General features: G+C 32.0%; 2 protein-coding genes across 2 annotated transcripts; both read left to right on the forward strand.

Annotated features, from left to right (window-relative positions):
- Nucleotides 1–8,023: 8,023 nt before the first annotated feature.
- On the forward strand, nt 8,024–14,237 carry LOC130965750 (protein FAR1-RELATED SEQUENCE 5-like). The gene is made up of 5 exons (XM_057890511.1): nt 8,024–8,260; nt 11,518–12,625; nt 12,794–13,797; nt 13,972–14,031; nt 14,115–14,237. Exons 1-5 carry the CDS (start codon nt 8,024–8,026, stop codon nt 14,235–14,237), a joined length of 2,532 nt encoding a protein of 843 aa, XP_057746494.1.
- An 8,963-nt stretch (nt 14,238–23,200) lies between these two features.
- On the forward strand, nt 23,201–24,796 carry LOC130965752 (uncharacterized). Its single transcript, XM_057890512.1, has one exon. It carries the CDS (start codon nt 23,201–23,203, stop codon nt 24,794–24,796), a length of 1,596 nt encoding a protein of 531 aa, XP_057746495.1.
- The last annotated feature ends 1,529 nt before the right edge of the window (nt 24,797–26,325 follow it).

Below are 26,325 nucleotides of genomic sequence, written 5' to 3' on the forward strand. Positions count from 1 at the left end.
ATTATCAGACAAATACACTAATGCCGAAATTTTAATCCAAAAACACTTTCCTAAAATACTCAAAATCAAATTACCGGTACAGAACAAAGAATGATCAAATATCTAACTAATAAGCTAAGAAATTAAATGATAGTAACTGAAAAATAAACCCTAACAGAGAATAAGTACAAAAATTAACATTATACTAACAGGCAAAGCAAAATGTATTTAGCTAGAATGCATAAAAAAGAAAAAGAGAAAGAACCAAAAGTGAAGCAAAAAAACAAAGCATCATCATTGATATAGAAGTTTTTTCTTCATTATTTTCATTACCTCTAACTCAGTCAATGTAAGTGAATGGTGCAATGTGAAGTGGTTGAAGAGAAGAGAGTCGCGACTTCAACAAATTTGATGAGTCAAACTCGCAATAGCGTCATTGTAGAGAAGAGAAAGATGAAAAACAGTCCTATTACAGAGATAATATGGTGTAGTGCTTGTTTAACTGAAACATTTGCCATCTCAAAACGTGATACGACGTCGTTTTGGACTATTTGAGCGTCAAACCAAAACTATGTCGTTTTAGTGGAGTCCAGCATGGCATTTTGTTGTATACGTCATCTCTCTGGTAATGTCTCTGTGACGGAAACCACTCCAGGGACTAACGGGAGTAAAATTTATAAAGTTAAGGACTAAATAGAGGCAATTGAAGTTTCAAGGATTAAGAGCACGTTTGAAAAGTTTCAAAAGCTACTTTTTTGTACTTTTGACTTAGGAAAAGTTATATTAATGGTGTTTTGTATAGTTTTTTAGATATGCTTTTAACTGCTCGAAAAGTTTGTTTAAGAGCTTTTGAAGAAGTAAAAAAAAAATTGACTTCTCTCCTTCTCAAAAGCTATTTTATCACTCCTATTTATCACATAACTTTAAAACAAGTATTTCTATAATAACATTCTAAACACAAAATAAATTGTTTACCCAAACTGGCCCTAAATTGAGGATCGAGTGCAAGTCTAAGGACTAAATTGAGTATTATCTCTATTTTAGACATGACACTCATCTACACTCGTCCGAAGCCCGTGTCTGCTGTGTCCTACCGTATCTTAATAAAACATAAAAAAAAATTTTCCGGACACACTTGGACACACCTAAATACATCACGTGTCAAGATATCCCGCCTTATTCTTAACATGTATTTTTGAAAAGAAATTAAAATAAAAAATATTTTTAATGCTTTATATAATTAAAATATGATATTAAAAACAATTAAAATTAATTTATGTTTTAATATCAATAAAATATCAAAATATCATTATGATATTTTGTGTGTCCTCGTGTTTTATAAGATTTTAAAATTCGTATATCAGCATGTTTTGTGTCGTGTCCTGTGTCCATGTATCATAGGCCGCTTATAAAAAAAATTACTCTTTTTGGACATTTTTGTTGCATTTTTAAATAATTTTGCGGACATTTTTATCAATAACAAAATTCAAGTGTATTTTTTGTAGTTTACTCGTTTTTATTATTTCTGTTTATATGATGAGCTTTCTTTTTCTATTATTTACTTTTTTATTTCTTTTTTTTGTTAATTATTTTGGTTTGGCATTGGACAATTTTATAATTGATCTTGTGGTATTATATTTATTATTTCTATATTTTTATAATATGAATTATTCATCTCATTAGTTAGAGCAAATTAAACTAAAAATTATTTATAATATGAATTATTGATCTCATTATATTTGTTTTTTTTATTTTTAATTTATTACCAAATAAAATACAAGAACACTAATTGTTGTGTTTTTGTCTTTTGTGTCTTATTCTCAGTGTTCTGTCTTGTCTTATTCTCATAACCAAACGTGGCCATAAGATATCTTAATATCGCCTCTAACTCTTCTAGTATACTACGTCTTGGCAAATGACTCACCTCTAGTATCATTAAAGGCCGTTCCTCTAACTTCGTTTGGCGACAAATTCTCATTAAAATATACCACTATGGCACTATCAAACAAAGGCATTGAATGACAACAAAAAAAGTTTGGCCAAATTTCTCTAAAGATTCATTAAAGATAAAAATATAGATTTCTATAAATTGTAATACAAACTCCAAAAAACTACATCTAAACTAACTTCAATAGTAACACATTGGTCAATAATATTCAACACATTAATAATGATAGTGATTTGAACATAAATGCAAATTTTTCACTATAGCCTCTTACCTCAGACACAATAGTTTTTTTTGTATCTTAATCTACTCCAAAATTGTTTTATTCTTTTAAAAGGTACATGAATTTCAACAAGAATAAACATAGTTAGACTATATTTACATACTATTTATTTACAGTGAACACGAGACATTTTATTGGAAGTCCCTTTAATATTCCAAAATAAAATTATAATATCTGAACTATCCATAAAATACTAGAAGAAGATAAAGACCAACCTTGGCTTAAGAAGCCCATTAGCAAACACTGATAGCTCTTCATTCTTTCCTATATCACCAAAAATTTCTATCGTTGTTCCTCTTCGAAGGAGACCCTAACAGAAATTTTAATAGAACCATTGTATTCTCTTTCGCGTTGTCTCACTATTCAGCTTCAAACCCATCATAATCATTATTCATTTTGTGGCCACTTTTGATCACTGACGTATAATTAGAAGGGACAATCACAAGTTTCTATCCCTGATTTGCTGCAACATTCTTTTGTGTTGTATAATGGTGTCTTAGGCAAGAGTCTCCTCTCCCCAATCTAGTACGAGCAGACATTGCCCCATATCTTGTGACCTTTTATAATAAGTCCAGCTCGATTAGGAAGAGCATATAATTGTTTTCCTCTTTTGATATCTTGTTAGACCTTGACAGACAGGCCCACTCTCTTCTTTCCTTTCTTTCTAACAACTTCAGTCCAGCCCTCCTCACCCTCCGATCCAACATTTTTCACATCTCCACCATATAAATTTTTTATTATAATCAACTTTAAATAAGTAGCCATCAACAATCACCTCTTAACTATCGATAATCGTCCAAGATTAACTTGCAATTATATCCTAACAATCTATCCACGCTCTGCGTCTTTTGTCGCAATGTCAACTTTTATTGGATTACTAATTTTTGTTGCTATTCTACACATAGTTTTCTCTTAGTAACCCTATATGTTAAGACTAGTGATACGAGTCTACACCAAATCGAGTCCCCTACAACTTTGTCCTTAAATGATATAGAAAAACTCTTAAAAGTCTCTTTCGTACCACCAAACCATGTGCTCCTCCTTATTACTTTCTTCGGCATGGCCAGATGCCTCACCGAAAATCTTTCGTCCCACTCACACCACTCTCCATATTACTACATAGATTAAAGATTGTCTTTTTCAATATACAATTAATAGTCAAAATAATTCTTTAAAAAAAATATGCTTTGTCATTTTGTTTTTGAATGATCAAATGGTTTAGGTTGATTCTTTTATTAATTAAATGATGATCGCAATAATTTATACCATATATTACCTAGGGATGGCAACACTATTCGAATTTGCCGGTATCCATCCCGCCCTTATTCGTTCCGATACAGGGCGAGTTTTTGGTGGGACGAAATCGGGAGAGGGGAGGGGTGGGCCGAGTTTGGATAATACCCATTCCTATCCGTCCCGATATATATATATATATACATAGTATATGTAAAATAATTAATAATATTATATCATTCTTAAGTTTTTACTTTATTTATGTTATTTATGTGATGATAATTATATAAATTTTAAAATTTTATTTTATTTATTAGATTTTAACAATTATAGAAGTGGGTAAAAATGGGGTGGGTTAGAGTTTAATTTTTACTATCTGCGAATAGAAGTGAGACGGATTCTATGCAGATTATCGTAAGGTGGAATGGAATCGAATAGGACAAAAATCCGTCGCTACCCACCCTATTGCCACCCCTAATGTCATCTACAAGTAACTAATTAAAAAAAATTAATGTGAAATTATTTTTATATCTTTTATAGCTATTTTAAAACATACATTTCAATAACTAAAATACTAAATAAATTACATATATAATTTTTGAGAATCATCTTGAATATTAACGGTTTTTGATAATTTGTTTAAAAAATAAATATTTTTTATAATTTAAAAATTGTTAATCAATCCTAATCATTCGAGTAATTAGTTTATGCGGTTCCTGTAACAGTGACCTATCAATATGTCAGAATTGCTTAGATTAACAATAAGAATTGCTTAGACTAATTATTCAAATAATTTGAGACTGATTACGAATTTTAAGAAGATTGAAAAATACTTTACCGTCATTTTTAGCATAAAATGAGGATGAGAATGAGGATGCTGTTATGATAAGTACGAAGGATGTGAATGCCCATTAAGAACTTGTTTGGAAACTATTTAACATGAGAAAAGAATTCTATTTCCTTTAAGAAAAGAATTCATTTCTATTTGAAACTCAATTCCATGATTTGGAATTACTACAATATATTAATGGAATAGAATTTAAGTTTGAAGAGTGTAAGAGTTGATTTGGAAATCAGACACCTTTTGATCTGATTTACAAATGAAGGAAAAATAAGAATTGGAATTCTCAAAGGAATTCAAATAATTCATTTTTAGTTGTTCCAAAGCAAGAAAAAGAATTCAACTCTTGAGTGAAATCTAGTTCCTAGCATTCCAAACAAGCTATAATATTATGGGTGACTCAGTTTTTGCATGAAAGAATATTCATGTTACCAAGAAAGAATTTACATTTAATAAAGGTTGAAAATATGAACCCTATTCATATATAAATAGGGGGTATGATACGAGACAATACACACAGCAATAGCAATTAATAACAATATTCTCTCTCTTTATACTCTTCTCTCTCTTTACGTACGATACTACTTATATATATATATATATATATATATATATATATATATATATATATATATATATATATATATATGGTGAACATTAATACTAAGGTTTTATATTTCTCTATCTTATATTTATATCTTTCTTATTTATTTATTTTATAACACGTTATCAGCACGAGACTCTGGTCAAATTTTTAGGAAGACTCAGGTAATAAATTTTTATTATGTCAAAACTCTCTCATCTTAAATTCAATATTTATGTTATTTATGTGATGATAGTTATATAAATTTTAAAATTTAATTTTATTTGTTGGATTTTAATAATTATATAAGTGGGTAAAAATGGGGTGGGTTAGAGTTTAATTTTTACTATCCGTGAATAGAAGTGAGACAGATTCTATGCAGATTATCGTAAGGTGGAATGGAATTGAATAGGACAAAAATCTGTCGCTACCCACCCTATTGCCACCCCTAATGTCATCTACAAGTAACTAATTAAAAAAATTAATGTAAAATTCTTTTTATATCTTTTATAGGTATTTTAAAACATATATTTCAATAACTAAAATACTAAATAAATTACATATATAATTTTTGAGAATCATCTTGAATATTAACGATTTTTTATAATTTGTTTAAAAGATAAATATTTTCTCATAATTTAAAATTTTTTAATCAATCCTAATCATTCGAGTAATTAATTTATGCGGTTCCTGTAACAGTGACCTATCAATACGTCAGAATTGCTTAGACTAATAATAAAAGTTGCTTAAACTTATTATTCAAATAATTTGAGACTGATTACGAATTTTAAAAGGGTTAAAAAATACTTTACCGTCATTTTTAGTATAAAATGAGGATGAGAATGAGGATGATGTTGTGATAAGTACGAAAGATGTAGATGCCCATTAATATTATGGGTGACTCAGTTTTTTCATGAAAGAATATTCATGTTACCAAGAAAGAATTTACCTTTAATAAAGGTTGAAAATATGAACCTATTCATATATAAACAGGGAGTATGGTACGATACAATACACACAACAATAGCAATTAATAACAATATTCTCTCTCTTTGTAATATATAAATCACTTCTATTATATCAAGATAATTATATTGATGAACATTAATACTAAGGTTTTATATTTCTCTATCTTGTATTTATATCTTTCTTATTTATTTATTTTACAACACGTTATCTGCACGAGACTCTGGTCAAATTTTTAGGAAGACTCAGATAATAAATTTTTATTATGCCAAAACTCTCTCATCTTGAATTCAATATTTATATTATTTATGTGATGATAGTTATATAAATTTTAAAATTTAATTTTATTTGTTGGATTTTAATAATTATAGAAGTGGGTAAAAATGGGGTAGGTTAGAGTTTAATTTTTACTATCCGTGAATAGAAGTGAGACAGATTCTATGCAGATTATCGTAAGGTGGAATGGAATCGAATAGGACAAAAATCCGTCGCTACCTACCTTATTGCCACCCCTAATATCATCTACAAGTAACTAATTAAAAAAATCAATGTAAAATTCTTTTTATATCTTTTATAGGTATTTTAAAAAATACATTTCAATAACTAAAATACTAATAAATTACATATATAATTTTTGAGAATCATCTTGAATATTAACGATTTTTTATAATTTGTTTAAAAGATAAATATTTTCTCATAATTTAAAATTTTTTAATCAATCCTAATCATTCGAGTAATTAATTTATGCGATTCCTGTAACAGTGACCTATCAATACGTTAGAATTGCTTAGACTAATAATAAGAATTGCTTAAACTAATTATTCAAATAATTTGAGACTGATTACGAATTTTAAAAGGATTAAAAAATACTTTACCGTCATTTTTAGTATAAAATGAGGATGAGAATGAGGATGATGTTGTGATAAGTACGAAGGATGTGGATGTCCATTAATATTATGGGTGACTTAGTTTTTTCATGAAAGAATATTTATGTTACCAAGAAAGAATTTACCTTTAATAAAGGTTGAAAATATGAACCCTATTCATATATAAACAAGGAGTATGGTACGGTACAATACACACAACAATAGCAATTAATAACAATATTCTCTCTCTTTGTACTCTTCTCTCTCTTTATATATATATAAATCACTTCTATTATATCAAGATAATTATATTGATGAACATTAATACTAAGATTTTATATTTCTCTATCTTATATTTATATTTTTCTTATTTATTTATTTTACAACACGTTATCAGTACGAGACTCTAATCAAAATTTTAGGAAGACTCAGGTAATAAATTTTCATTATGTCGAAACTCTCTCATCTTGAATTCAATACTCTTGATATATTTGGAAATAATTATTTATCATGGATATTAGATGTTGAAATTCATGTTGATTCAATAGATCTTGGAGATACCATTAAGGCTGAAAATAATGCATCCCAGAAGGATAAAGCCAAAGCCATGATTTTTCTTCGTCGTCATCTTGACAAAGGATTGAAAAATGAATATCTCATATTAAAAGATCCTGCAGATTTTTGGAAAGACCTTTAAAAAATGTATAATCATCAAAAGATTATACGTTTGCAAAGAATAGAAAATGAATTGTCTGATGTATTTTTCGATACAAAGAGGATAAGCAAATCTTATATACCAGCGAAAAATGTCCCAATTCAAATTGATGTCCCAGTTGGACAAATTGCCACCGAAGCAAATACACGGCAGAAGCGTGGCAGGCCTGTCGATTCCAAAGAGAAAAATTCTCGAAAGTGAAAAGAGGTAAATACTATTCTTGTTGAAAAAGACATAGTAAAGACACCTGCAGTTGTCCAAAATTCTGATATAGTTTTAACGCCAGAAGACGTTCAGGTAGGGGTGTTCAAAACCGATTCGGACCTAACAAAATCGATCAACCGAACCAAAAAAACCGAAAACCGAATAAACTGACAACCGAAAAAACCGAAAAAATCATATTTTGCTGTTTTTTATGCGGTTCGGTTTGGTTTTCGGTTCTCGATAAATTATGTCTTTATAGGAGAGATATGGGACCGAAGTAAGACAGTTGTCAATGAAATATTTGCATATAATGTGGCATTAAATATCATGCATGAAAGTAAGGATCTTGAGCCAAGATCAGTCGAAAAATATCGACAAAAGAATGATTGGGCAAAATGGAAAGAAGTCATGAAGGTTGAGTTAGACTCACTTGCAAAATGTGAAGTCTTTGGACCTGTAGTCCATACACCAGAAGACGTAAAATCTGTTGGATACCGATGGGTATTTGTGAAAAAACAAAATGAGAAAAATGAAGTTGTACGCTACAAAGCTCGACTTGTAGCACAAGGTTTTTTACAAAGGTCCGGTATAGTTTATGAAGAAACATATTCTCCTGTAGTGGATGCAATAACATTGCATTATTTGGTCAGTTTATCTGCATATCATAAATTACATATGCATTTAATGGATGTGGTAACAGCCTACTTATACGGCTCATTAGATCGTGATATCTATATGAAAGTCCCTGAAAAACTAAAGATATCTAAACCATCCAATGAATATTCACAGGGGTTATACTCAATCAAATTGCCAAGATCTTTATACGGTCTAAACAATCTGGACGAATGTGGTATAATCATCTAAAACAATATGCAAGAATGATGATATCTGTCCATGTGTTTTCATAAAGAAATCTACATCTGGATTAATTATAATTGCTGTGTACGTTGATGATTTAAATATCATTGGGACTCTTGAAGAGATTCCAACAATTATAAAAACTCTAAAAGAAGAGTTTGAGATGAAAGATCTTGGAAAGACTAAATTTTGTCTCGGCCTACAGATCGAATATACGAAAAAAGGGATATTTATTCATCAAACAACATATACAGAAAAGATCTTGAAGAGATTTTATATAGATAAGTCACATCCATTAATTAGCCCAATGATTGAAAGATCTTTGGATGTGGAAAAGGATCAATTCCGTCCTAAAGAAGAAAATAAAGATATCCTTGGTCCTGAAGTACCATATCTTAGTGCCATTAGAGCACTAATGTATCTTGCTAATAATACACGACTCGATATATCATTTGCTGTGAATTTATTAGCAAGGTATAGTTCCTTTCCAACCAAAAGACATTAGAGTGGAATCAAACAAATCTTTCGATATCTTCATGGAACGGTTGATATGGGATTGTTTTAGTCCCTATGGATCCAAGTCACAATTAGTTAGCTATGCAGATGCAGGATACTTGTCTGATCCACATAAAGGGAGATCTCAAACAAGATATCTATTCACATATGGTGGTACAGCTATATCATGGAGGTCCACGAAATAGACAATTACAGCAACATTCTCTAATCATGCTGAAATACTAGCGATTCATGAAGTAAGTAGCGAGTGTTTTTGGCTCAAGAGTTTGATCCAATATATTCTGTCATCATGTGGACTAATTGATCATAAGATAGCTCCAACTGTCTTTTTTGAATATAATACAACATGCATTGCTCAATTTAAAGGCGGATACATCAAAGGTGATAGAGCAAAGCATATTTATCCCAAATTCTTCTTCACTCATGATCTTCAAAATCAAGGGACAATTGATGTCCAACAGATCCACTCAAGTGACAATCTAGCAGATTTATTCACAAAGTCACTCTCAAAATCCTCCTTTTAAAGATTGGTACATGAGATTGGGATACACCGATTTCGAGACACTAAATGATGTCGACAAGAGAGGGAGACTGTACTCTTTTTTCCTTAGTCATGTTTTTTCCTATTAGATTTTTCTTGACAAGATTTTTAATGAGACAGTCCACATCACAAAGGATTTTGTACTATTTTTCCTTCACTAAAGTTTTTTCCATTGGGTATTTCTTTAGTAAGGTTTTAACGAGATATAATCTTAAATGTTTATCTAAGGGGGAATGTTGTGATAAGCACGAAGGATATAGATGCCCATTAATATCATGGGTTACTCAGTTTTTCCATGAAAGAATATTCATGTTACCAAGAAAGAATTTATATTTAATAAAGGTTGAACCCTATTCATGTATAAATAGGGAGTATGGTACGAGATAATACACACAGCAATAACAATCAATAACAATAGGGAAACTCTCAGGGACCAGCAAATATATCAATATCTAACCATCATTCAGCCAGCATGTGTTTTTACACTAGGGCTCTCTCACGCGCTATCACAAGCGGCTTTCTCTCACGCGCTATCCCAAACGGCTTTCTCTCACGCTCCTCTCCAAGGAACTAGCCGCAGAGCACCGCTAGCCGGATACGCTCTTCTACGATCGCAGTTTCGTTGACAAAGCTTGAAGCTTCACCTTTTACTCTTTGATAATATTTTCTTCTTCGTTGATCATGGAATCAGTGTTAGAAGAATAGAATATTGAAGTAAGCAATTTCTCCCTCTTCTAATTTCATGATTTTTGTAATGATTTTCATAGTGCATCAATGAACACAATGATAATTATGATTATGAATTTTTGAGCTTGCAAAGCATGCTGTTTTTTTTTTCATAATAGAGTTTAAATTGAATGTACAGAATTCAAATTATACCTTATTCGCTTTTGATTTTCATAATGTAACAATCCACAATTAACGCAAACCAACTGTTTGATGAAATGACTAAGACAGAAAATATAAAAAATGTTAGTGTTTCTTGTTTGTTGTTTCTGAGTAATGAATAATGGTTTTTAGAAGAATGCCCTGCTACCATAAAACACTCTTGATCCATCTTTTTTCTTCTTACTATTATTACTAACATCATCAATTTCTGATATGATGTTGTTATTATTGCTGCTTTCATGATTCTGAATCACATCACCACAATCTTTATCTTTTCTTTCAGATTTGTCAATTTCAATAGGTAGCTTCATTCTTGCTAAGGATTCTGTGAATTGTTTGCATGCTTCTCATATACATATCCACTATTTGTTCTTAATAATTGGCAATAAGAAACGTGCTTTTTGGACTTTCAACTTGACTTTCAATTTTCAGATATTTGGGTCTAGGAGTCATGGTTTTCTTATTTTGCTATTTCCATGTAAAACTTTCAGATATGTGCAAATTCTCCACCCAAAATCCTTTCCTTATTTTCTGGCTGTGGCCCTTCATTTAAGGCTCTGCCCTCTATTCAAAGGTGTTCCTCTTCTTTACCCTAAGAATGCACGTAATTAAGCCCAAGTAGAGCACATAGTAGTAAAGCCCTAACCACTAATAGTTAATTCCTTAAATAACATTACCTCACAATATTTAATAAGAAAGGAAAATAGATAATAAGACAAGATGCATCCTCAATGAAACTGATCTAACCTTAGCTGCTAAGAACCTGAAGTAGAAGTAGAAGCATCAAATTTGTAATTGTTCTATAATAGTAAACATGTTCTATGATTTTTTTGGGGTTGGAGGTACATAATTTCCAAGGGTTAGGAAAGTGAGGCTAAGCTAGTTAATAGGTAGTGTTGTGTTTTATGTAGTTGTTTTGTTTTGGTTGGGTTTGTGATGCATTCAAATGCAGTCTGTTGTTGTAGGGTCCTGTTTTGCATTCTTTTTTGTACATTTTGCAACCAGTTTAATGAGATTCTGCACACATGACTTACCATAGTTTGCACCTACTTTAATGAGATTTTGATTTACTATCTGATGTATGCTAACTTTTTTACAGGATGTGCCCAAGGTTGGCATGTGTTTTGGAACCATTGAAGATGCAAATCAATTTTATCAGAATTATGCCAAGCGCGTTGGTTTTGTTACTAAGATAAGGTTTACCCGAAGAGTTGGTAAAGATAAGGTTCCTAAGAATCAAATGATCACTTGCAATAGGGAGGGGAAACGCAAGTCTAGAGTTTCACCAATAGAAAAGACCAACCCTAGAACCAACTACAATTGCCCCGCAAAGATTTCTATTAGGTTGAATAAGGAGGGTCTTTGGATTATATCGAAGGTGTGCTTGGATCATTCACATCCTTGTGATCCAGAGATGGCAAAACTGTTGACACGTAATAGAGAGATGACTATGCACATGTGTCGAGTCATTGAGAGGAATGATGAAGCAGGTGTGAGACCAAGCAAAATATATCAAGTATTGGTGGGTGAAGCAGGGGGTTTTTCTAAGATAAACTTAATGAAAAAAGATGTTAGGAACTATCTCAGCAGAAAGGTACGCAATGTTACGGAAGAAATGGATGCTAGGGAGATGTTGAAGTATTTTACACGGATGAAGGAAATGAACTCTGATTTTTATTTTGATATTGAACTTGATCAAAACAAGCGTCTCAAAACTATATTTTGGGCTGATGCTCGAAGTAGAGCAGCATATGAGTACTTCGGTGATATAGTTTCGTTTGATACTACTTATAAAACCAATCGTTACGATATGCCATTTGGTTCCTTTGTGGGGGTTAATCACCATGGTAACTCAGTGCTTCTTGGGTGTGGTTTGTTGACTAAGGAAAATTCAGGCTCGTTTACTTGGTTATTTAATGCTTGGCTTACATGTATGCATGGAAAGGCTCCTAAAGGCATTATAACAGACCAATGCCTCGGAATACGAGCTGGAATTGAGAATGTGATGCCAGAGACACGTCATAGGTTATGCATTTGGCACATTACGAAAAAGATTCCAGAAAAATTCAAAAGACACAAGAGATATGAAGAGTTACAAAGTGATTTAAATAATATTGTTTGGGAGTCTATTTCAGAAGATGATTTTCAAAATCAATGGGAAGATTTTCTGATTGAATATGGTTTAGAAGATAACAAGTGGCTATCAGGTACTTCTCTAAACATGAATTTTTATATTTTGCACATAGAAATTAGCATATTAGTATTTAAAAAAGTATCAAGTGGCCATCATATTCTATTTGCTAGAATTCTAACATGTGTTTGAATATGCCTCTAGTACAATTTTTTTATGTATATTTGTTTACTATGATACATAGATATCTATGAAGAAAGACATCGATGGGTTCCAATTTTTCTTGACAACTTTTTTTGGGCTGGTATGAGATCCACACAACGAAGTGAGAGCATGCATTCATATTTTGACAAATTTATAAATAACAAGAGCTTGTTGATTCAATTTGTCAAACAATATGACAATTGCCTTGGATGGAAAGAGCAACAAGAAAGGGAGGCTGATGTTGAAGACTATAAATCAATAATACCTTGTGCCACTAATTCCTTAATAGAGAAGCAATTTCAAGGTTCCTATACTAATGCAAAGTTTAAGGAAGTACAAAAGCAATTTAGAAAGAAAGCAAATTGTATTTTGCACCTTATGAAAGCAGTTTCTACATCTAAAGTCTATTCTATTTTGGAGGATGTATCTACTTCTAAAGAGAGGGTTTATGAAGTTAACTACAATGCGAAAACGAAGGATATTACATGCATGTGTCAAATGTTTGAATCAAGAGGCATATTATGCCGTCATAGCTTGGTTGTCCTAGGGCATGAACGCGTGAGTGAAATTCCAAGAAGATACATTTTGGATCGTTGGAGCAAACTTGTGAAGCGAAGACATAGTGATATTAAGAGCAGCCATGATCCAAGTTTGTTGAATCCAAAAACAGAGAGGTTTGATGATTTATGCTCCCATTCGAACAGTGTTGCTCAATTTGCATCCCAAACAAAGGAAACAAGTGATATCTTACATCGTTATCTTGATATGGCTATGGCGGAGTGTCAAAAGCATGTTGCTAACTCATCATCTAATGCCAATGAGTTAGATAATTTGCTTACATTAGAAGATGGTGGTAAAGATGGTGGTAAAGATGCACTGTCTATTTTTGTAGGAGGCTGTATAATAAGCATTCAAGATATTAAAAGCCCTCCTTATGTGTTCACTAAGGGTCGTCCAACAAATAGGTTAGGATCTGAAAAAGACAAGATGATAAAAAAGAAGACCGAGGCAAAGAAGAGGAAAAGTGAGATAACCGAAAAAGAGGTAAAACATTATTTTATTTTGTTACCCATGCTGTTTTTTTACAATAAATAGACTTTAGATGTAGAAACTACTTCCTTAAGGTATATATAAAGGATAATCAGTTGTACTTTATAGCCATGCTGTTATTACTTAGTACTTACACTTGAGTGATAACTTTTTCTATTGTATATAAAGGATAATCAACATAATGGAGATATTCAAAGTCTCCCTTTCAACGAACAGGTTCATCCAATAGTTTGTGATTTTTGTGATTTATAAACATATGAATTTTATACATGTGATCTAATATATTTGTTTTTTCTTTTAAATTGTTTCAGCTTCAAGATGCTAACTACAATGTTAATGAGGGATTTGAATCTGATTCAATGGGAGCATCAATGGGAGGATTCATGTCCTTATTGAACTCAATCCATTCTTACCAATTCTCAAATGTCGATTGATAGCAAAATAATGTCGAACCAAAAAGAATTTTATTTGGCAATACATTAAAGAGTTCAATTAGCTGATGATTCATGAGACAATTATTATTTTGGACAAAAAATAATAAAAATGATTAGTTTCATGTGTACAAACTGCTCATCATCGTAGAATGGCAACTGATGATGATGATGATGATGATCCATCACTGCTTTCAAACTCCAATACAGCAGCTTGCTGCTCCTGTTATTCCATTTATTAGTAATAATAATTAATGCTTGCTTGCTAACTTACCCAATTGGACAAAATGCAGTTATCATCTTCCAAGATTCTTTCTTATATAAATTAAAACAAGTACCAGTTACAATAATAATAATAATAATAATAATAATAATAATAATAATAATAATAATAATAATAATAATAATAATAATAATACAAGACTATATTTTATATTGAGAACGAGATGATGGAGAAATTTGTAAGCAAAATAACTATGGATATATGCATATATGCTTCCTTAAAATGGGTGTAAATTAAATTTGTTTATAGGTACAAAATTAGTTTGTAACTAGTATTTTACCCGTAATAGCATTAAACTACTTTTATAAAATGGTCGTAAGGGACAAAAGTCCCCGTTGGCTATGAAGACCAGAGTATTAAACAAAATTAAATAATAAATTTTTTTGTCATTATTTTCAAATAGAAGAGTTTAATTTTTTTACTTAATTTTAACATTCATTATCTACAATTTGAAATAATTTAAAGTGTATATTTTTAATAAATTTGTTATACTTGCTATTTAAAAATAATATTTTTTTCTACATGATAAATTAAACTATCATGTGTGCAAACTGTCTGATTCATGTGTGCAAAATCTCATTAAATTGGGTGCAAAATATCGAATTTATGTGTGCAAAAATTCATTACATTGGGTGCAAAATATGCCGAGTGAGGTGTGCAAAATCTCATTAAATTGAATGCAAAACATCGAATTCATGTGTGCAAAAAATCATTACATTTGGGGTGCAAAATGTGCTGAGTGAGGTGTGCAAAATCTCATTAAGGTGAGTGTAAATTATTTGAGTGAGGTGTGCAAAATCTCATTAAGACGGGTGCAAATTGTATTCATAAGGTGTGCAAAATCTCATTATAATAGGTGCAAATTAAACTTATTTATAGATATAAAATTAGTTTGTAATATAACCCCATTCATGCTTCCTGATATGAGAATGAGATCATGGGATATAACTACTCCAATTTATATATAAGATCACAAAGGATTCATACATAGCTAAAAAAGGAATCATTCATTCATTGAAAACTGAAAAGTCTCTCTTGTGTTTGCTTACATTACATGCTACAGTGTAACTCTTTCTTTCCTAAAAGAAGCAACACACAATGAAAAATGTACAAAGTAGCATGCACTTGGTTCTCGCAACTGATGCCAAAGCCAAGGCTCAAATGGACTCCTGAACTTCCCCAAACATTCATCGAGACAATTAATCAGCTTGGAGATTCAGAAAGTGAGTGCATACTATATAGTAAAAACTACAAAACAATACCTTTCTACAAAACAAGTATATCTAATGATTGCTTGAACTTTGTTATATAGAAAACAAGTATATCCAATAACCCCTAAAAAGAAATGGTAAGTGTAAGTCTTGAATTTCAGTTTCTGCGCTTCCTAGCAACAGTTTTCTTTCTAAACCCCTTCCCAGCCGAACCAAGGCATTCGATCATCAATTCATCAGTATTACATACTATGTAAGGACTTGATTGAGCTGGAGTTGGCTTTACCACTCTATATTTCTCTGATTTGTTTATAACATCCTTAAGAAGTGCATTTGAAAGTGATGTAAGCATTTGGATGACCAATTGCTTCCTTAGATTAACGCACTCAAACTGCAATAACAATGTTCACAAAGATCATATATTATAAAAAAAACATGAACATCAAAAGCAAAAATAAAAACTATACAAAAAAACATTTACTTCGTCCCATTCTGGCATGTTGAACACATTAATCTCGATACTACTAGGATTCCACATTTCTACCCATTTTATTACAAACAATCCGCAATCATAGCTGAAAAAACAATTGAATTAGAATTTAGTTAGTCTTATCATGTACATTTATATTATTTATAATATAACATAATTAATATTATGCTTACTTATTTGATTGTCTAGGAAGATTCAAATAAATTGGGATCGGATCATTCTTTGGTAGCTCATAGTTTGGCACAGCTATCGAGACCATTTATTGAATCAATTTGCTCTGAAAAAAAGGTTCATTGTTAATAAATAAAACTATTAAACCACATAATATAATATCATATGAGCAAAACTATTGAAATTATACCGCATATATGTCTAACTGCACCCTATCTCCTTTAGCCTCTTTATACAAGGAATCCAAGACAAAAAGTCTCTTTTCATAGATGTCATAAGCATATAGCCACCAGTGATAGTCATAGCAACATGGCACCAATAACTGCATTATATTATATTTTCTTATTAGAAGTGAAAGTCTTGACCAACAAATCGATTTATAATTTAACAAAGTAATGATGAAATTGTCCAAAACCATAAGTACCAAAGGATATAGAAATACTTCTCATGATTAGGGTCAGCATATTCAAATGAGGCAAAAGGAGGCATCACTAACTTTAATGTATAAATAAAGAGAAGCTCCAATGCCCATATATCAAGTATAGATTCAAAAACAGAGGATAGCATTAAGTAATATATTCATGTCTATAACTTTATATGTCCAATTATTGTTATTAGTCCAAAAACAGAGGATAGCATTTCTGTTTCATTTCTGTTCCATTATAAATATTTAATAGCATTCAAATGAAAAAAATTAACACAAGGTAACAGTGACATGGTATGTGGATAGAAACAGGGTTCTGAAAAAAATGCAGAGCACAGGGAATAGACACCTCCAGAATTAAATAAAGGTAAACATTTTGGGTCTAGTACTATAATCTTAAGGGATTCAACTATGGTAGAGAAGTTTCAACTATGACAGGGAAGGAATGAAATTAATCCACAAATAGCATGACACCGACAAAATAAATACATAGCAAATATAGCTCTGGCACAAACAAAAAAATTAACACAATACATAGAGAACAAAAATTACTCACCCATCTATGTTTTGGAATTTCCTTTTGCTCAAAAAAGTTGTCACCATTCTTTCCAAAATCATCGGGAAGAAGTACATAACTTTTTTTCTTTTTTTTTTGATCAAGTGTCCCCAATGTGAGAACATCTCTCCCTATATATAAAGAAATAGTTAGATTATAAAGTTTAAACTCTCCAATTATAAAATTGAAAAAAGTAGTTTGTAACTTTGTATACACACCAAAACAAAAGCATTTATGCAATAGACATCAAAGCTAGGTGGCGTTAATTTGTTGAAAAAAAAGACCATATAATTCAAAACCTGCATTTTACAATGTAATGTTAGTTCCAAAACATAATACACATAAAAATATAAAAAAAAACAGAAACATGTCACAATCAAGAAATCTAACCATATTGTTTATCTGATGTCTTGGCAACATTGACATGATATCCTCCCTAACAAGCATTGCTCTAGGTATATCTTTTAAGATGCACAAAGTCTCATCCTTGTTCAACCTATCGTCTGTTGCCCAAAAGTATCTCTTATCCTTATCTACTTCTGTTAACTTATTGTCCTCTATTACCTTTTCTTCTTCCCCTATTTTATTTTTCTCATCTATCACCTTTTTTTCTTCCCCTATTTGGTTTTCCTCATGTATCGTTAGGGAGAATGATGGAATTGATGGTACCACAGGTTCTTGTGTCTTCTTGATTGGAGAAGGTGTATATATATCACAGTCTTCTATTTCTAAGAATGCTTGTACTGCACTTTGCACAATTTCTCTCCATTCAGGTTTTATTGCATCATCTAAAGCATAAAACAGAACATATACACAAAAATTATATTAATGTATGCACACAAAAATGAGATTTAAAATAGAGAGAAAGTGGAATCTAAATAATAGGAATGTGAGTGCAAACTATGATTCATGTGTGCAAAATATCATTAAGGTGAGTGCAAAACATCAAATTCATGTGTGCAAAATCTCATTAAAGCAAATGCAAATTATCAGATTTATGTGTGCAAAATATCATTAGGGGGAGTGCAAACTTACTGATTCATGTGTGCAAAATCTCATTAAGGTGGGTGCAAAACATCAAATTCATGTGTGCAAAAATTCATTACATAGGGTGCAAACTTGCTGATTCATGTGTGCAAAATCTCATTAAAGCGGGTGCGAAAATTCATTAAAATGGGTGCAAAACATCAAATTCATGTGTGCAAAAATTCATTACATAGGGTGCAAACTTGCTGATTCATGTGTGCAAAATCTCATTAAAGCGGGTGCAAAAATTCATTAAAGTGGGTGCAAAACATCAAATTCATGTGTGCAAAATATCATTAAGAACTATAATTTATACCCATATTGCTAGGCGATCTCATTGGCGATCTCATGTTGTTTTCATCTTTTTTGTCTTCCCTATTAAATCAATAAAAACAATAATTAAAGATTTGTAGAATAATAAATAAAAAAAGTCATAACTATAAAAAAGCACATACACTATTTTTACCTTGTTTTGACCTCTTTTTCATCATCTTGCTTTGCATCACTATAAAGAAGAATACACTATATTTTACTTTACATTCTCTTTTATTACAAAAGATAAATTAAAACTAATTTTTACCTTTCTTTATCTTTTTGCTCATCTGATACATTATCATCTTCCTTTGACATTTTGTTGTCATTATTTTGTTCATCAAATCTATAAAAAAAATTTAATTAGTGATAAAAAGTGTTTGTAATACTCATAGGCTTCAGTCCTTTTATTTATAACTTCCCAAAATTTTATTTTTTTTTACCTTTCTTTCTTTTCCTTCGTTGTGTTATCTTTATTAAGCTCCTTCGCCCCCCTTTTCTTAGTTGGTGCTCTTGTTGTGTTCTTTGCAAATTTAGCATCAACACCACCTTGCTTAACTAAAAGGGTAACAATACCCTACAATAATAATCACACAGATTATATTATACACTCATCATATTATGCAAAATAGAAAAAAAATCCAGAAAAGGTTCAGTTCACTAGAAATTAATATTTAGCTTATAATGCTTTCCATTCGCCAACGGAGAAGAGTTGTAGCATAACTAGCATTCCATGAATTAAAAATTGAAAATAAAAAACAGAGATTACATATTAAATCCAGTTTAGTTTCAATTTTGTTATTTACCATTGTAATTGTATTCTCTGCAGTTTGCACCAAACTTGCCACTATTTTTCTTTTATCACACTGCATTCAATCTTTAGAGCAGATAACTATGCACTAATTCACTAATAAGCACACCACAAAACAGCACAATTATACTCACTAATTCACATCTGCACTCAACAACCTTGGAATGTCATTTTACTAGCTTCTAAAACAAGGCATGCAAATATAAGACTTAGAATAAAATTGAGGCAATATCATAACTATAACTATGCCATTTGAGCATTCTATATAGATATCAGGATTTCAACAATTAGGAATTCAACACAGTTGTATGTATCTCAAACAACACACACATCACACATCACACAAGAACACATAAAGGATCAAACCTAATTAATATATTTCCTCTTGGATAAACAAAACGTAGCTGATAACTAGAAGTGAAAAGAATTCAACTTAGAAATGTGCATTAAGGGGTTCATTAATCGAAAGAATTCTGGGATATTATAAGCAATCATCAATTTTTTTAAAAAAAGAAGCGAATTAACATGATAAAATAAATAAAACAAACCGTTGGCCTTTGCTTTGATGACTCCTGTGTCAACTTCTTTGCAAGTTTTTCTTTATCCCAATAAGCAATCCATGGTGGTGGAGGCCCCATATAATTTTCCTTATCTCCAAATGTGTCTTTGTGGTTATAGATAATCTACAAGCAAAATAATAAATGTAATGATTATCATCAAAAAAGAAATGAAAAAAGGAAAAAAAAAGGATAAGTACATTAGACAGATTACCATCAAAACATAAAGACAACCATCAATACTTAATGTATTTTTTTCCTTGAATTTTTGAACCCCTTTCATAAGCTCATCATGCACAAATCTTGCCCAATTGTATCTTGTGATATTCTCTACATCAACAATGGCACGTAAGTGCTTTGGGGATGTGACAGCGCTACTTGTTGGTGCCAAAAATGAGCTAATAATGAACATTGTAAATGCTCTCCTAAAATAATCTCTCCCTTTGGATGTTGAAACATTACATTCTCTTGAATGTAATACTTCTTGTAACCATGGGTTTGTCACAGACTTGAATGGGGCAACTAATCTTTTTTGCTCTGAAGTCCAATCTTCTTCTTCTGGAAAACTTTTACCAATTGAAGGTAATCCTAGAGCTAACCCAATTTTGTCTGTTGTCACATCGATATCCCCCACCACTAATTCCAGTTTGCTTGTTATTGTGTTATATGCTTTTAGCAAGTGCGAGGAATAACCGCCTATCAATTTTCCAATCTTGAATAGCCTTCATGGATGAGAATCCCATTTTATCAACTTCAATTTTTTGCTCTTTTGTAAGAGAATTTATCGTTGTGAAAACTGAAACAGGAGAACAACAACATTCTATTACTTTCTGCAAACATAAAGTAAAAAAATCTTATTAAACTGGGTGCAAAATATGCTAAGTGATATATGAAAAATTTTAATACAAGTTAATAATCCCAGCATGCAGCATATGCAATATTTTCCCCTATGGTGTACAAATTAAATGACCCACATCATATACCAGCAAAAAATATAACAACGACCCACTAAACAGTTACCAAAGACATGTAAGTAACAGTATGATTTAACATTATCCCATCATTTTAGTAGTAGAGAGAAGCCTAGAGATATATCTACTAGACACAACATACATAAATGGAAGTAGCCACATTTGGACATGGTCCTGTCGTGCTCATGCCATGTGTTGATGTTCAAAGCTAAGGTGAGAGGATCCAGATTGATAGGAATTATATCTAAGCATGTATACTTTAGGCAAAATTGATGTGTGCAAAATCCAATTAAAGTGAGTGCAAACTGTTCGAAAAATGTGTGCAAAAAACAATTATATTGAGTGCAAACTATGCTGAATAATGTGTGCAAATTCTCATTAAAGTGTGTGCAAAATTTTATTCAGATGGGTGCAAAGTGTCCTGAGTAAAGTGTGCAAAATCCCCTTTTTAATTGGTTCATACCCGAGATTCTAGTTCTTCAAAATTTTTTGGCTGTATTTTCCTTCTAGTTCCTGTTTTAGATTTCTTTGTAGTTGTACTTCTTCGTGGCATCTTAATACCTGGATCTTTTTCCATTTTCAAATAATCACTGCATGTTATTAAGAAACATACTATTAACAAAGCTAGTAATCAATTATGCAGTAGCCATTATCAAAGCTCTACCACAACAAAACTGTACTAACAAATGAGATAATAACTTAATGAATTTTTTCAAAGATTTATAAATTAAATGTCATATGTTTAACCTTTGACACTCCAGAATATTCTGGAAGCTTAAGTGTTCAGGCTAAAGAAAAAGTGTCTTTACAAGCTCAACATATACCTATTTAGTCTATGATGTCTTGAAACTTGCATATACTGAACAATAGATTGTCTATCAAACTTGCCTTTAGTTCATTGGCCATCAATTCATTGTCAGTATTTGGAACTCCAAACTTGATAGCAATTTTTGCAATAAGACTCTTCTCCCACAACTTTAGGATAGCAGCAGCTAAGCCTTTAAGTCTTCTGTTCCTTCCTTCATAGTTCATATTAAACACAAAATAATTTAATTGACTTTATGCATAAAGGGATAACCATGAAAGTATTTTTGAATATAGCTTTATTTTCTTTCTGAGAGCTAATATTGGTTGACAGCCAAGTTATTCTGATTTTCATGTACATGTATTGATTCGATTCATCAATCTTCAAGCAATTAATTCTTGTTACAGAGACTGCTTTTCTATGTATGATTAGTTAATATAATAGCATCAACAACAATGTATTTAGGTGGTCTATCAAAATTGACATCAACGAGGTGGCTTGATTAAGAACCTAAGTCATATGATATAACATAGCTCTTCACACTGTTGAATAATTTTCATGCACAGCAAAATAAATCATTGACCAGAAACCACCAACATCCAGGAGCATACCAAGGACAAAATGGACTGGCAAAAGTAATAATAAAGGTAGAAGATGAGAAGAGTTATTATAGAGTTGCTGCGGTAATTTCTCAAACAGGTGGTGGGCAATCTACTCATGAAAATGGTGTTGCTGCGTCTTATCATATTAAACTTCAGCTTCAATTTCCAAAGTTCTATCACAACAAACCTCTAGTAACAACTGAGATAATAACTTAATGATGAATCTGTGACTTGATTGGTTCAGTCCAATAAGTTAATAATAGTTTGTTAGAGATAATTAATTTGTAAATCAAAGCAGTTAGAGATAGCTAACAAAGTGATAATTAGTTGTAGATATTTTTGGTCACTTGATAAGTTTGTTACAGATGAATTCATTCCCTGATGTATATATATTAGCCTCATGACTAATAGAAAACCCCAACCTTTCTGTTTCACTTCACAAAACTATTTCCCTTTATTCTCTCCTTCATCTTCTCTGCATCTCCAACCTCTCTATTTTTCATCCTACTTTCACATTCTTCTCCTCTCAAGAACTCATTCCACAGAGTTCGATGAGAGCTACTGTCCTTCTCGCACGCATTTAACATGGTGCGGTGAGCGTGGAGAAGGTAATGGTGTTCCGATCGACGAGTTCATGAGAGAAAGATTTGAATTTGTGATAAAACAAAGTCATTAAGTTGAATTGGTTGAGAAATTACTTTGAAATTCTCCTAATCAAGTGAGATATTCAACAGTAGCGATTTCTTGATGGCTGAAGAAAATCCAGAGGGTTTCAATCGATCCTCTAGTGGAGCACAACTGGGATCCATGGATGTGCATCAAATTGCAAGCTTTCTTAATCAATTGTCCACATTACAAGCTCAAATCTCCAAAGATGGTTCAAGTCTGATTTCAGATCCCGCAAGTCCCTATTTCATACATCCTGGTGAGAGTCTTGGTTCGCCTCTGATATCAATTACTCTAAATACAAATAATTACCATAGCTGGAGTAGAGCAATGCTGTTAGCATTAAAATCAAAGAATAAATTGAAATTCATAGATGGTTCAATAAAGAAGCCAGATCCAACAGATGCATTGTTTGACGCATGGGAAAGATGCAATACATTTATTGTCTCGTGGATTAATCTGTCTTTGAGTTCTGAAATTTCTGAAAGTGTGATTTGGAATAATGTTGCCTCTGATCTGTGGAGAGATTTGGAACATAGATATTGTCAGGGAGATCGGTTTCGAGTGGCTGAGTTAGAGGAAGAGATGTACCAAATGAGACAAGGCGAATTGACAATTACAACATATTTTACAAAGTTGAAAGCTATTTGGGAGCAATTAAATGGATTCAGACCAATTCCTAATTGTGTAATGTGTACTGAGGACTGTAAGTGTGGCCTGGCTAAAATGAGAGAATACAGAGAAGAGAGTTACACAGTGAGGTTTCTAAGAGGCCTCAATGAACAATATTCGACTGTAAGATCCCACATCATGCTTATGAATCCTATTCCTGACATAAACACCGCATTTTCTTTGCTCACTCAACAAGAGAGGCAGTTTGGCAATCTGGATTTGATTGACTCCAAAACCTTACTGAATAATGCAAGGATAAACTACTTAGATGGCTCAGGAAATAGAGGTCGAGGCAGAGATGGAAACAGAGGTGGTCGGACAAATGGAAGAGGCAGAGGTAGGGGCACCAAGATGCAGTGCACCTTCTGCGGAAAAATGGGACACATTGTGGACACATGCTACAAAAAGCATGGATTGCCTCCACACTTAAGACAGCGGCAGCAAGGCACTATCAATCAAATGATGACTACTGAGCAGAAAATTGATGAAGTCAATAGTAATGAATTGGCTATGAACCAAGCAGAAGTGAGTGAAACTGCAAGTGTTGCGTTAACAGTGAACCAAAGGCAAGCCTTGATGTCCCTTCTCAAAGAACAATGTGCTCAGCAACACTCTCATGGTGCAAACCAGGGTCAGAAATCATCCAATCCTGTTTCAGGTCAAGCTAAAATTCATTTTTTGCAATTCAGTGCAAGAATTTTATCATTGGTTAGACCAAAATCTGCTCTTTGGGTCATAGACACTGGAGCCACAGATCATGTTTCTTTTGATCTAACCGATTTCAAAACTTATCAAAAGGTTAAGCCCTTGGTTGTTAAATTACCTGATGGCAGCTTTACAACTAGTAGCATTGTAGGTACCATCATGTTCTCTAACAATCTATTTTTAACAAATGTTCTTTTCATTCCATCTTTTGATTTCAAATTGATTTCGGTGTCAAAACTTACAACACTTTTAAAATGCAAAATGCTTATTGATGATGAAACATGTGAAATTCAGGATTAAGCTACATTGAGGACGATTGGGGTAGCTAAATGTGCCGATGGACTATATACAATGAACAGCCCTACAACACATAGTGATTCATCAAAATCTGCAGCATTAACACTTCATTCTTCCAATAATTCGTTAGGTCAGAATAATAAGCATTTAGATGTAGTTTCTATTTCTGATGAACATCTATGGCATGTAAGGTTAGGACATATTCCATTTAATAAAATTGCAATGTTGCAGAAAGATTTTCCTTATATCCAATGTAAAGAAAGCGAAGTCACACCTTGTGACCCATGTCATTTCGCTAAACAAAAGAGTTTACCATTTTTTCATAGTATTAGTAAATCTAAAAATTGTTTTGATCTTATACACATGGATATTTGGGGACCACTATCTAAGCTTTCTAGTTCCGGACACAAATATTTTTTAACAGTGGTAGACGGCAAGAGTAGATACACATGGGCTTATTTCATGAAAACAAAGTCAGAAGCATCCATACTTTTACAAAATTTTGTGCAATATGCTAACGTTCAGTTTAATGCACAAATAAAATGCATTAGAACTGATAATGGACCTGAGTTTTTATTGAGAGATTTCTTCACTAAGAGTGGAATAGTCCATCACATCTCTTGTGTAGAAACTCCACAACAAAACAGTATCGTTGAGCGCAAGCATCAACACATACTTGGCGTTGCAAGGGCATTGCTGTTTCAGTCTCACATACCCAAATTTTTTTGGCAATTTGCCATAGCTCATGCAATTCATTTGATCAATCGAGTTCCAAGCATTTTTTTAGACCATTGCAGTCCTTATCAGATTCTATTTCAAACTTTGCCGAATTTACAAAATTTGAAAGCATTTGGATGCTTGGCTTATGCTAGTACACTTGCTCATGGCAGAACTAAATTGGACCTTAGAGCTAAGAAGTGTGTATTCTTGGGTTTTAAAGATGGTATAAAAGGTTACATTTTACTTGATCTTAATACTAGGGATATTTTACTTCAAGACATGTTATCTTCTATGAAAATTATTTTCCCTACTTGTCTCATTCTTCACAGTTGCATGATTCCACTTACACTTCAACTATTGGTGCTGGTTGCAGGACTAATAATCTTCAATTTCAAGATTTAGATCCATTTACTTCCTGCACTTATCACTCACCTGCATCACCGCATTCTTCAAATGCAACTTCTCCTGACATTCCTATTTCATTGGAAAATAATGCAGCACATTCATTAGAAAATAATACATCTCATTCATTAAATCATTATGAGTCTCATTCATTAGACACCCCACATGAGGATTTAAATACAACACAACATCACCCTGCATCTCAACAGAATTTAGGCACACATGTTTCTGCTGACATCATTCCTATTGCATCAACAAGACCTATTAGGAACCGCAAACCACCCTCCTACTTACAGGACTATCATTGTATGTTGGCCACAGCAGGTTTAGCACCTCCTTCTACTCAAAGATATCCAATTTCTAACTTTCTTTCATATAATAAGCTAAATTTTAATTACAAATCTTTTTGT

The sequence above is a fragment of the Arachis stenosperma genome, chromosome 3 (genome assembly GCF_014773155.1).
Source record: "Arachis stenosperma cultivar V10309 chromosome 3, arast.V10309.gnm1.PFL2, whole genome shotgun sequence".
In the NCBI taxonomy this organism is placed as follows: Eukaryota; Viridiplantae; Streptophyta; class Magnoliopsida; order Fabales; family Fabaceae; genus Arachis; species Arachis stenosperma.